Source organism: Oncorhynchus gorbuscha, linkage group LG21 (assembly GCF_021184085.1).
Source record: "Oncorhynchus gorbuscha isolate QuinsamMale2020 ecotype Even-year linkage group LG21, OgorEven_v1.0, whole genome shotgun sequence".
Lineage (NCBI taxonomy): Eukaryota > Metazoa > Chordata > Actinopteri > Salmoniformes > Salmonidae > Oncorhynchus > Oncorhynchus gorbuscha.
In genome coordinates, this window is record NC_060193.1 from 47228970 (window position 1) to 47240745 (window position 11776).

General features: G+C 45.0%; 1 protein-coding gene across 5 annotated transcripts in view; it reads left to right on the top strand.

Moving 5' to 3' along the window:
- The window catches only part of LOC124008953 (cyclin-dependent kinase 15), a 34802-nt gene that overhangs the window by 3640 nt on the left and 19386 nt on the right, over nt 1–11776 (top strand). For 2 of the 5 annotated variants that reach the window (XM_046320562.1, XM_046320564.1), the window contains exon 1: nt 9166–10820. In XM_046320562.1, coding sequence (XP_046176518.1) covers nt 10626–10820 — 195 coding nt within the window. In that variant the 5' untranslated portion in view covers nt 9166–10625. The other 3 variants (XM_046320565.1, XM_046320563.1, XM_046320566.1) reach the window with 3 other exon arrangements.

The following is an 11776-nucleotide window of genomic DNA, read 5'->3' on the forward strand; positions in this document are numbered from 1 at the left end:
CTACTATAGTGTGGCCATCTTTGAATGTGTCAATGTTATTTTCTCATGCTCTTTTGGGACTGTTGTGATGAGTCCCCCCCAAAAATTTGAGGAGTGAATCTGACTTTTAGTTCATGAGAAGATGTTTTATGATTATTCTAATCATTATCATTACATAATCAAATCTTAACATGCTTCATCGTGGTAATGGCTGCCACGACCCTACAATGTTTCAAGTTGATAGGCCATTGTGAAGTGGATTAACAAAATATTTATTTTAATTGGACATGTAAAATCTGATTTCCCGATTTGATCAATAACTCAGTGTTAACGGCGTTCGTCAGTTGAAGGAGAAGCGGACCAAAATGCAGCGTGGTGGTTACTCATGTTCTTTAATAAAGAATAGACGATACATGAAATAACTATATATATACAAAACAACAAACGGAACGTGAAAACCTATACAGCCTGTCTGGTGAACAACTACACAGAGACAGAAACAATCACCCACGAAAACACTCACAGAATATGGCCGCCTAAATATGGTTCCCAATCAGAGACAACGATAAATCACCTGACTTTGATTGAGAACCACCTCAGGCAGCCATAGACTAATTAGACACCCCACAAAACCCCAAGACAAACAACACACCACAATAACCCATGTCACACCCTGGCCTGTCCAAATAGATAAAGAAAACACAAAATACTAAGACCAAGGCGTGACACTCAGCCATCTCTTAACCAACCAAGTGTTTCTCAAACTAAGTTAAGTGTTTTAGTGATGCACCACGGGGCCTACATACCAAACTTGGTATTCTGTGGACTTATGGGTCATGGGAATTTGTTTTTCAGGTTTTCCAAAATGTCCAAGATGGAGGAAAATCTATCCTGATGGACCTTATGGGTGACGCAAATTTGTTCAGCACGAGGAAAGACACCTACATTTCAAGCCTCTAGGTCAAACAGGTCGGTGAATAGGAGGGTGTAAGTGAGACTACTGGCCAATTGGTGACATTCTTTTTGACCAAGTTACCCATGGCCTCTAGTTTCTGTGTACCAAATTAGATGTTTTTTAAAAACCAATCTATGCTTGAGTTATTGGAATGAAGATGATCAAAAGTGTGGCTCACTTCCGCCCCCAGGAGCCCACAGTACACACACACATTAGTGACTCCCTGAACACAATACTCAAGCTCCAACCTTTCAAAACACACGGGCAGCCCTGGTTCTCTCCTCCACTGGGCAGAGTCTCCTATCTGACGCCACTGATTGGCTATTGAATGTTGTCTCACAGGCAGCAGAATAACTGGCAGCAGGGGGAGAGAGGAGGGAGAGAGAGGGAGGATACAGTGCAATATCATGAGAGGAAGAGAGCAAAACAGAGAGAGTAATAGAGGCAAGAGCACCTTCAGGCAGAAGGAGGAATAAGAAAAAATAGGAAAATCCTGTCTGTGCTGCTAAAGCTGTTTACATCCTAGGTTGCTGAAGACAAGGAGGGGCTGTGACTGAAGTGAGAGTGCTGCTCTAGCTGGGTCCAGTTCTAAGGATGCCCGGGGTGTAAGTGAGGTTCTATAGCAGTTCCACAGCACCAGCAGGCAGGAACCAACGCTGGGATGCAGAACCTACGACATGCAGCCACGGAGGCTTTCCATCGCCTAGGTGAGTATCAGCCGAACCTACCCTCCCTAGAAACAGTACCACACTGACTCCAGTCGGGTTAGGGGATCGAACAGTGCTTGCTCAATCTTTCTCATACCCACAAACGGTATTTACAGAGTTCTCGTTGGTATTAACCTGCTATGCTTATTGTGTTCCATCTTTGTACTATGCTAGATTCCAGCATACACTGCATGGGGAATGTACTGTATGTTACCTAGGGAACACAATACCTAACTTGTTGGCATGACAACTATCCTTACACACTCTACAGGTAATGACAGGCAGCAGCTCGTGAACAGGGTCAGATGTTGTAGTATGGTATGTTGCCTTGTTCCAGGGATGAGGGCACCCCTAGGGACTGGACTGTTACAAGCGTCAGTAGCTTGGCATGGACTGGCAAGTTATATTGCTGATCTGCAGATGCAGCTAGGAAGCCCACGGCTTATTGAATAAAGCATAAAAATGCTGATGAGCAGAGGGGCTGAGGAGACGAGAGGAGGAGAGGCAGCCCCAGTGGGAGCAGAGGGGTGTTTTGCTCGCTAAGTGGGAGAGGAAAGAGGTGAGGAGAGAGGTGAAGGAGGAGGTAAGAAGCAGATGTTTTTCTCGCTGAGTGGAAGAGAAGATGGGAGAGGAGTGAGATGGTAACCCACATCTCCCCCAGGGTGGGTGCAGGTTGTCAGGGGGAACGAAGGCAGACAGCTAAGGCATCAAGGTGCAGGTGGTTCCAGTTCCTAGGGGAGGTAGGTTGTCAGGGGGATGGGTACTGGGTAGTTATATTGCTGTTATACACTCAGGGTAGTTATAGTGCTGTTATACACTCAGGTTAGTTATATTGCTGTTATACACTCAGGGTAGTTATAGTGCTGTTATACACTCAGGGTAGTTATATTGCTGTTATACACTCAGGGTAGTTATAGTGCTGTTATACACTCAGGGTAGTTATATTGTTATAGTTCTGTTATACACTCAGGGTAGATATAGTGCTGTTATACACTCAGGGTAGTTATAGTGCTGTTATACACTCAGGGTAGATATAGTGCTGTTATACACTCAGGGTAGATATAGTGCTGTTATACACTCAGGGTAGATATAGTGCTGTTATACACTCAGGGTAGTTATAGGGCTGTTATACACTCAGGGTAGTTATAGTGCTGTTATACACTCAGGGTAGATATAGTGCTGTTATACACTCAGGGTAGATATAGTGCTGTTATACACTCAGGGTAGATATAGTGCTGTTATACACTCAGGGTAGGTATAGTGCTGTTATACACTCAGGGTAGTTATATTGCTGTTATACACTCAGGGTAGTTATAGTGCTGTTATACACTCAGGGTAGTTATATTGCTGTTATACACTCAGGGTAGTTATAGTGCTGTTATACACTCAGGGTAGTTATATTGTTATAGTTCTGTTATACACTCAGGGTAGATATAGTGCTGTTATACACTCAGGGTAGTTATAGTGCTGTTATACACTCAGGGTAGATATAGTGCTGTTATACACTCAGGGTAGATATAGTGCTGTTATACACTCAGGGTAGATATAGTGCTGTTATACACTCAGGGTAGTTATAGGGCTGTTATACACTCAGGGTAGATATAGTGCTGTTATACACTCAGGGTAGATATAGGGCTGTTATACACTCAGGGTAGTTATAGTGCTGTTATACACTCAGGGTAGTTATATGCTGTTATACACTCAGTGTTATACACTGTTATAGTGCTGTTATACACCCAGGGTATATTGTTATAGTTCTGTTATACACTCAGGGTAGATATAGTGCTGTTATACACTAGTTATAGTGCTGTTATACACTCAGGGTAGTTATATTGTTATAGTTCTGTTATACACTCAGGGTAGATATAGTGCTGTTATACACTCAGGGTAGATATAGGGCTGTTATACACTCAGGGTAGTTATATATACACTCAGTACACTCAGGGTAGTATAGTGCTGTTATACACTCAGGGTAGATATAGTGCTGTTATACACTCAGGGTAGTCAGGGTAGTTATAGTGTGGGTGATATATATACACTATATAGGGCTGTTATACACTCAGGGTAGATATAGTGCTGTTATACACTCAGGGTAGATATAGTGCTGTTATACACTCAGGGTAGGTATAGGGCTGTTATACACTCAGGGTAGATATAGGGCTGTTATACACTCAGGGTAGTTATAGTTCTGTTATACACTCAGGGTAGATATAGTGCTGTTATACACTCAGGGTAGTTATAGTGCTGTTATACACCCAGGGTAGTTATATTGTTATAGTTCTGTTATACACTCAGGGTAGATATAGTGCTGTTATACACTCAGGGTAGTTATAGTTCTGTTATACACTCAGGGTAGTTATAGTGCTGTTATACACTCAGGGTAGATATAGTGCTGTTATACACTCAGGGTAGATATAGTGCTGTTATACACCCAGGGTAGTTATATTGTTATAGTTCTGTTATACACTCAGGGTAGATATAGTGCTGTTATACACTGAGGGTAGTTATAGTGCTGTTATACACCCAGGGTAGTTATATTGTTATAGTTCTGTTATACACTCAGGGTAGATATAGTGCTGTTATACACTCAGGGTAGATATAGGGCTGTTATACACTCAGGGTAGTTATAGGGCTGTTATACACTCAGGGTAGATATAGTGCTGTTATACACTCAGGGTAGATATAGTGCTGTTATACACTCAGGGTAGATATAGTGCTGTTATACACTCAGGGTAGATATAGGGCTGTTATACACTCAGGGTAGTTATAGGGCTGTTATACACTCAGGGTAGATATAGTGCTGTTATACACTCAGGGTAGATATAGTGCTGTTATACACTCAGGGTAGATATAGTGCTGTTATACACTCAGGGTAGATATAGTGCTGTTATACACTCAGGGTAGATATAGTGCTGTTATACACTCAGGGTAGTTATAGGGCTGTTATACACTCAGGGTAGTTATAGTGCTGTTATACACTCAGGGTAGATATAGGGCTGTTATACACTCAGGGTAGATATAGGGCTGTTATACACTCAGGGTAGATATAGGGCTGTTATACACTCAGGGTAGATATAGTGCTGTTATACACTCAGGGTAGATATAGGGCTGTTATACACTCAGGGTAGTTATAGGGCTGTTATACACTCAGGGTAGATATAGGGCTGTTATACACTCAGGGTAGATATAGTGCTGTTATACACTCAGGGTAGATATAGTGCTGTTATACACTCAGGGTAGATATAGTGCTGTTATACACTCAGGGTAGATATAGTGCTGTTATACACTCAGGGTAGTTATAGGGCTGTTATACACTCAGGGTAGTTATAGTGCTGTTATACACTCAGGGTAGATATAGGGCTGTTATACACTCAGGGTAGATATAGGGCTGTTATACACTCAGGGTAGATATAGGGCTGTTATACACTCAGGGTAGATATAGGGCTGTTATACACTCAGGGTAGATATAGGGCTGTTATACACTCAGGGTAGATATAGGGCTGTTATACACTCAGGGTAGATATAGTGCTGTTATACACTCAGGGTAGTTATAGTGCTGTTATACACTCAGGGTAGTTATAGGGCTGTTATACACTCAGGGTAGTTATAGTGCTGTTATACACTCAGGGTAGATATAGTGCTGTTATACACTCGGTAGATATTGTGCTGGGAAAGCAGGATGCTGGTGGTTCTGTACACGGAGATGAATAATTAATCATTCTCACAGCTGCAGTGTAAACAAAATAAAGTAAGTGCTCTGGAGTCCTCTAAAAAAACTCAGGGCAAATCTGTAAGGGCTCACTGCCAATTCAATGGCACGTCCTCCAACCAGTTTTTTTCGCCACATTGGTTGTGTGTGGTTTGAATTGCAACTGTGCTAAGTCATTTTGTTATTGTACACAGACAGGACAGCCGATGTTCCTACTCTCTCTTGCCCTGTCAGTTTGAACAAGGAAGTTGTTTTTTCTCTAATCTGAAGAGACTCGGATGTGCTTTGCACATTTCTGTCAGAGAGAGAGATCTGGTATCAGGAGGATGTACTGCTCAGCTGCTTGGCCTGGGAGCATATCTCACTGGATGTCCAAACGAGCGACTAACTCTACACTATTCAGAGAGGCTGATAGTGTGTTTGTACACTAGGCTGCTAGTACACTGCTTCTACACGTGATCACATGTTTACTCATGTCTTGAATCATTACTTACTTGTACCATTTTCCATGCATCCCACACAACACACAATGATAGTATGCCAGAGGTAAGATTATAGAGGAAAGTGCCACGGCCAAAGCTCCAGTGTAGGCTAACCTATAAGACTGGCTACGAGAGGGACACGCCACAGGGCATTCCAATTCCAATAGAGCTCAGAGGAAATAGTATAAGAGCATCAATGACACATCGACTCCCCCCAAAAATGCCTCAACCTCAATTCATTGAGGAGTGGGTTCTTGAAGAATCCAATCTGTGTTTATGTGTGCTTTTTCCGCTTCGCTCTCTCTCTCTGACACATCCCATCCCCTCCTCAATTCCACCACTCCCCCCTGGGTGAGTTGGACAATAGACAACATTGCACCTTTTTTGAACCCCTCAAGCTGTACCTGTGTGATGTCTATCTGTGTGATGTCTATCTGTGTGATGTCTATCTGAATGTGACTGTCTGGTAGACCTGGCTGGAGGGCTACAGCGGCTCTGTCCGGTGAAAATATACCTGCCTGGCCCTGAGGCCCCCCAGGCTGCTCCCAGTGGGTAGTGTTTTAACCAGCTGCCTGGAGGCTGCCTGTCTGCCTGCCTGTCTGCCTGCCTGCCTGTCTGCCTGCCTGTGACAACTGTCCACCTCCAATAGTTAGGTCCCACTCTACTCTGCTCTGATCTGCCTCAGGAATACTGATGAGGGCTATGTATGTACGGGTCTGTATGAGGGTGAGATGGAGGGAGGAGGGTAGGTGGTGAATGGTGGGCTCGGCTCGGGGTGTGATGGCGCATGAGTGTCTGTCTCCCTGTGCCTCCATCTCTCCTCCAAAAATAACCCTGACTGCAGTGACGTGCTGTACCAAGGCAGAGCTAGTAGCAATAATATAATATCCTAACCTTGAAGTGGTGAGAGGGTTGGACATACCACTCCACACACAACCTCTCCATGGGTCACTAACATAGAAAAATACCTATGCCATAGAAATAGAATCCCTAGAACAGACATAGAACCTCAGACCATGGCATCATTGACTTGAATGGGGATACCCGTTCTTGGGATTCATAAAAAAAAAAAAAAATTTGACCCCTTTTTCTCCCCAATTTCATGATATCCAATTGGATGTTACAGTCTTGTCCCATCGCTGCAACTACGGACTCGGGTGAGGTGAAGGTCGAGACCCATGCGTCTTCTGAAACACGACCGTGCCAAGCCACACTGCTTCTCGATACACTGCTCGCTTAACCCAGAAGCCAGCCACACCAATGTGTCGGAGTAAACACAGAACTGGTGACCGAAATCAGCTTGCAGACACCCAGCCTGCCACAAGGAGTCGCTAGAGCACGATGGGACAAGGCCATCTCGGCCAGCCAAACCCTCCCATTACCCGGACGGCGCTGGGTCAATTGTGTGCCGCCTCATGGGTCTCCCGGTCATGGCCGGCTGTGACACAGCCTGGCATCGAAGCCGGATCTGTAGTGACGCCTCAAGCACTGCGATGCAGTACCTTAGACCGCTGCACCACACGGGAGGCATCCTTTCTAGGAATTATATTTCTATGGTGCCTACTTTACCTCACCTCAGTCAAATGCCCTTCAGTCAGTCATCCCAGAACATCCATACTCCACGATGTCCTCTACTATGCCCTTCAGTCAGTCATCCCAGAACATCCATACTCCACAATGTCCTCTACTAATGCCCTTCAGTCAGTCATCCCAGAACATCCATACTCCACGATGTCCTCTACTATACTGCTCAGATCATGACCTCCATTTCCTGGTTGCCATTCCTAGTTTCTACCCGATCTAATTATAACTTGACTTTGTCAATGGCTGCACATGCTGAGCCAAGAGGAATTGTAGTTAGTTGGATAAGGCAATGTGCCAGCTGTACTGTATTCTTCCAAGACAAATATATTTGAACTATACTGGAACATGTTTGTATGGGTTTAATCATCCAATGTGTCCATTTTATAGATGTGGCTTTTATATGAACAACAACAACATACATTTATACCCTCAATAATTTCCCATATCAAATTGATATGATCAATTGACAAACAATTATTGTTTTATATTACTGTATTCTATTCTGTTTACATACTATATGTGTTGCTATACATATATGTCTTGTCTTGATGGGTACAGTGAAGCCTTCCCATTTAGGAGCAGGAGCAGTCATGATAAGGAGCAGTCATGATAAGGAGCAGTCATGTTCCTGCAAACTTTGACTGGCACTTACGAGAAAGAGCTACCGATCCAGACTCTTTTCCAAGTTCTCTCTCGGTCATTGTGTGTCTTTCTTTCTGTCTCTCTCCTCGTCTGTCTGTGTCTGTGTCTATCTGTGTCTATCTGTGTCTCTCTCCAAGTTCTCTCTCGGTCATTGTGTGTCTTTCTTTCTGTCTCTCTCCTCGTCTGTTTGTGTCTGTGTCTCTCTGTCTCTCTCTGTCACTCCTTGTCTCTCTCCAAGTCTCTCTGTGTCTCTCTCTGTGTCTCTCTCTCTGTGTCTCACTCTGTGTCTCTCTCCAAGTCTCTAGGTGTCTCTGTCTGTCTCTCTCCAAGTCTCTAGGTGTCTCTGTCTGTCTCTCTGTCTCTGTGTCCCTCTCCAAGTCTCTAGGTGTCTCTGTCTGTCTCTCTGTGTCCCTCTCCAAGTCTCTAGGTGTCTCTGTCTCTCTGTATCTCTGGCTCTCTATCTGTCTCTCTCTCCCCAACTTATATCATCACTCACATGTCACACGCACACATTTTCATCTCTTTCTCCTGTCACTCATCATCTCCCTCCTCATCCTCTCCCTCCTCATCCTCTCCTTCCTTCCCTGCTCCACTCCTCTCATTTGACATTTCTGCTCCACTTTTCACATTCCATTAGAATCTCCCAGCTACAGAATTGTACCACAGTGGACTTAAATTCTATCTTCAGCTGAATTCAGGATTATAAAGCACGACAACAGCAGTAGACATTCTAGCATCCTTGTAACACAGGATCTTACAGTTTATGGTTTGGTCCAAATTGTTTGGTCCAAATGTTCTATCCAAGTGTTCCAACCATGTGCCCTATCCAAATTTTCTAATCATGTGTTCTATCTAAGTGTTCTGTCCTAGTGTTCTAACCAGTGTTCTATCCAAGTGTTCTGTCCTAGTGTTCTAACCAGTGTTCTATCAAAGTGTTCTGTCCTAGTGTTCTAACCAGTGTTCTATCCAAGTGTTCTGTCCTAGTGTTCTAACCAGTGTTCTATCCAAGTCAAGAACAAGTGTTCTTAATAACAAGTGTTCATGCTTTCTGTCTTTTGTTTCCGGGCAGGTCTGAAGCAAAGACAGCTGGGATATGAGGAGGTAAGATACCCTATGTTATTGTCTGTGACCGAAACACTTACGAAATACTTTTTTTAAGGGTCAGATTTGACTATGTACCATAAGAGTTTGAGACAGTTAGACATACTTTATTGTTCCTTCTCTCTGGTTCTCTCTGGCGTCCTCCGTCCCTCCTGGGGAGAGAGAAGATTAACAGAATAGTCAACACTGCCCCCTGCTGAGAAGAGTGGGAGAAGGAGAGGGAGCAAGAGAGAGAGAGAGAGAGAGCGAACGAGAGAGAGGGAGGAGAGAGAGATGCTGTAGACACACACACACACTCCACCACCACCACTCAGCGTTTCTCCCACTGTCACGTTGAAGTTGGAGAGGCATTTCATTTCAAGGGCCATTAAGTCCTGTCCCCCCCCCCCATAGCGGAAAGAGCACCGTGAGATTCTACATTATACGTCTCTGAAAAGAAAGCGAGACAAAAATAGCCTTGCCTCCCCTCTGAGCTCGACGTTCTGCTCTGTCCTGTCCTCTGCTACTAAAACTGTAATTATACTCTTTATGGAGCTAATTCCCATTTGCTGCTGCCCTACGTGGACCACTCAGCACTCCCAGAAAGCATCATTATGTGGCGGTACTAACTGCCCTGTGACCTCCAAAACCTGCACAGAAATGTTATGTACTGTATTCAGTTAAGAAAATGTTTTGTGGGAGAAAAAAACCTGTTTTAAGAAAATGGGGAAAGTGAACCACAGAGAATAGAAGCTGCTTGCGGTTCAGATTGTCAGGTTATGGCGACTCTGTGGGAGCCTGTTTTCACACGCTGGTCTCTCCTCTCACACGCAATCCTCCTCAGTCCTCACACCTCGCCCTCATACAGGCCGGGAATGGGTCTGGAGCTAGCTTGTGTTAGGCCTCAAACTGTGTTTTCGGCACGTCGAGACTTTCTGGAGGGGTGGATGAGCAATGAGCGATGGCGGTTGAGAGATAATTGAGGAATTCTGTCAATCACTCGCTGTATTATATTCGGAATGCCCCGTGCACATATTTGGGATTCCATTGAATGAAATCCAAGAGAGGAAGATAGGGGAGAAGCCTGCAATGGTGTGTAGAGGAAATGAGACAGAACCCCTTCCCCCTCCACCAACCCCTAAATGGAACAGAAATAGAATGTTAATTCGTATATAACCCTCAAATTAGATTTCCCTCTATGAGTTCCTCTCTTTACACACACAAACACACATGCACACCGGGACACACTCGTCGTCTCTTCTTCTCAGCTTGTGCTGACTTGAATGGACACTCTTGTTCAAATTAGGTCGAGGTCCATGGTGTTTCTGTTTGTCTGCTACTGGGACAGGGAGGGGGTCATGGGACTGTGCGATTGGGGCCAGACTCATGCTAGTCATATGAGCTTCACCGAAAACAGGAAAGAGAGACAGAGAGAGAGAGAGAGAGGGGGGAGAGAGAAAGTTTCTAGGAAGTGAGAGAGGAGGAAGATGGAGGATTTGAGATGGAGGGTCAGGGCCATGGCTGCTGTGTGTGTCCGGAATTGCTGCTGGTGCTGTGTTGAGGTCGAAGAAGATGGACAAAGAGGGAAGGAGGAGGGGAGGGAGGAGGAGCAAGAGGAGGAGGAAATGGAGGAGCCCCCATCTCCAAAGAGCAGGAGTGTCGCGTCCTTACCATCTGCTGAGGTAGCAGTGTGTGTGTGTGTGTGTGTGTGTGTGTGTGTGTGTGTGTGTGTGTGTGTGTGTGTGTGTGTGTGTGTGTGTGTGTGTGTGTGTGTGTGTGTGTGTGTGTGTGTGTGTGTGTGTGTGTGTGTGTGTGTGTGTGTGTGTGTGTGCAGACTTGGTTAGGGTGATGTCTGGTGCCACTGTGTCGTTACTGTCAGTGTCCTTGGATTATCACACTAACACTGAGTGTCATGATGTCAATGTTGTGGGGACTTTAGTGATCTGTCTCCGTCTGTCAGTGTGCCCTGTGCACACCTCCAAATAGGTTCAGTGAAACGCTCCTGACGGGGAATTCTCTCTCGGAAAGCGCCACTACTCCACTTCGCTCGGGGTAGCCAGGGATTCTTTCAGCTAGCTTGTGAGTTTTTTTGTTTTTATGCCAAAGTTGGAAGCAAAGCTGGTGGGTAATGTATTCTAGCTGACAAGCTACAAGATGGCCAGTTACAATAATAGATGTGTCATCACAACAGCGGGCTGCGTGTCTCTCGAGGCCCTGGAGGGATGTGAGCTCTTTTTCTCCACCCACGCCTGTCCACAACATTCAGAGAATCCACACATTCTGCTGTGTCTAACAAATGTATTTTGGGAAAAGGTGCCGTCGACAGGAACAGAGGAAAGCAATTCCATTGAATAGCGAAGAACCCGACGGTGGTGAGGTGATGGATGACGTTCCCATGGGACATCACAGGCCTCTGTATCAGCACAGCTCACATTGAAACGTACTGTACTCTACTGTGACTTTTACACTGAGTACACCAAACATTAGGAACCCCCCCCCCCCTTCTGCCTTCAGAACAGACTCAATTTGTCAGGACATGGACTCTACAAGGTGTCAGAAGCGTTCCACAGGGATGCTGGCCCATGTTGACTCCAAGGCCTCCCACAGTTGTGTCAAGTTGGCTGGATATCCTTTCAGG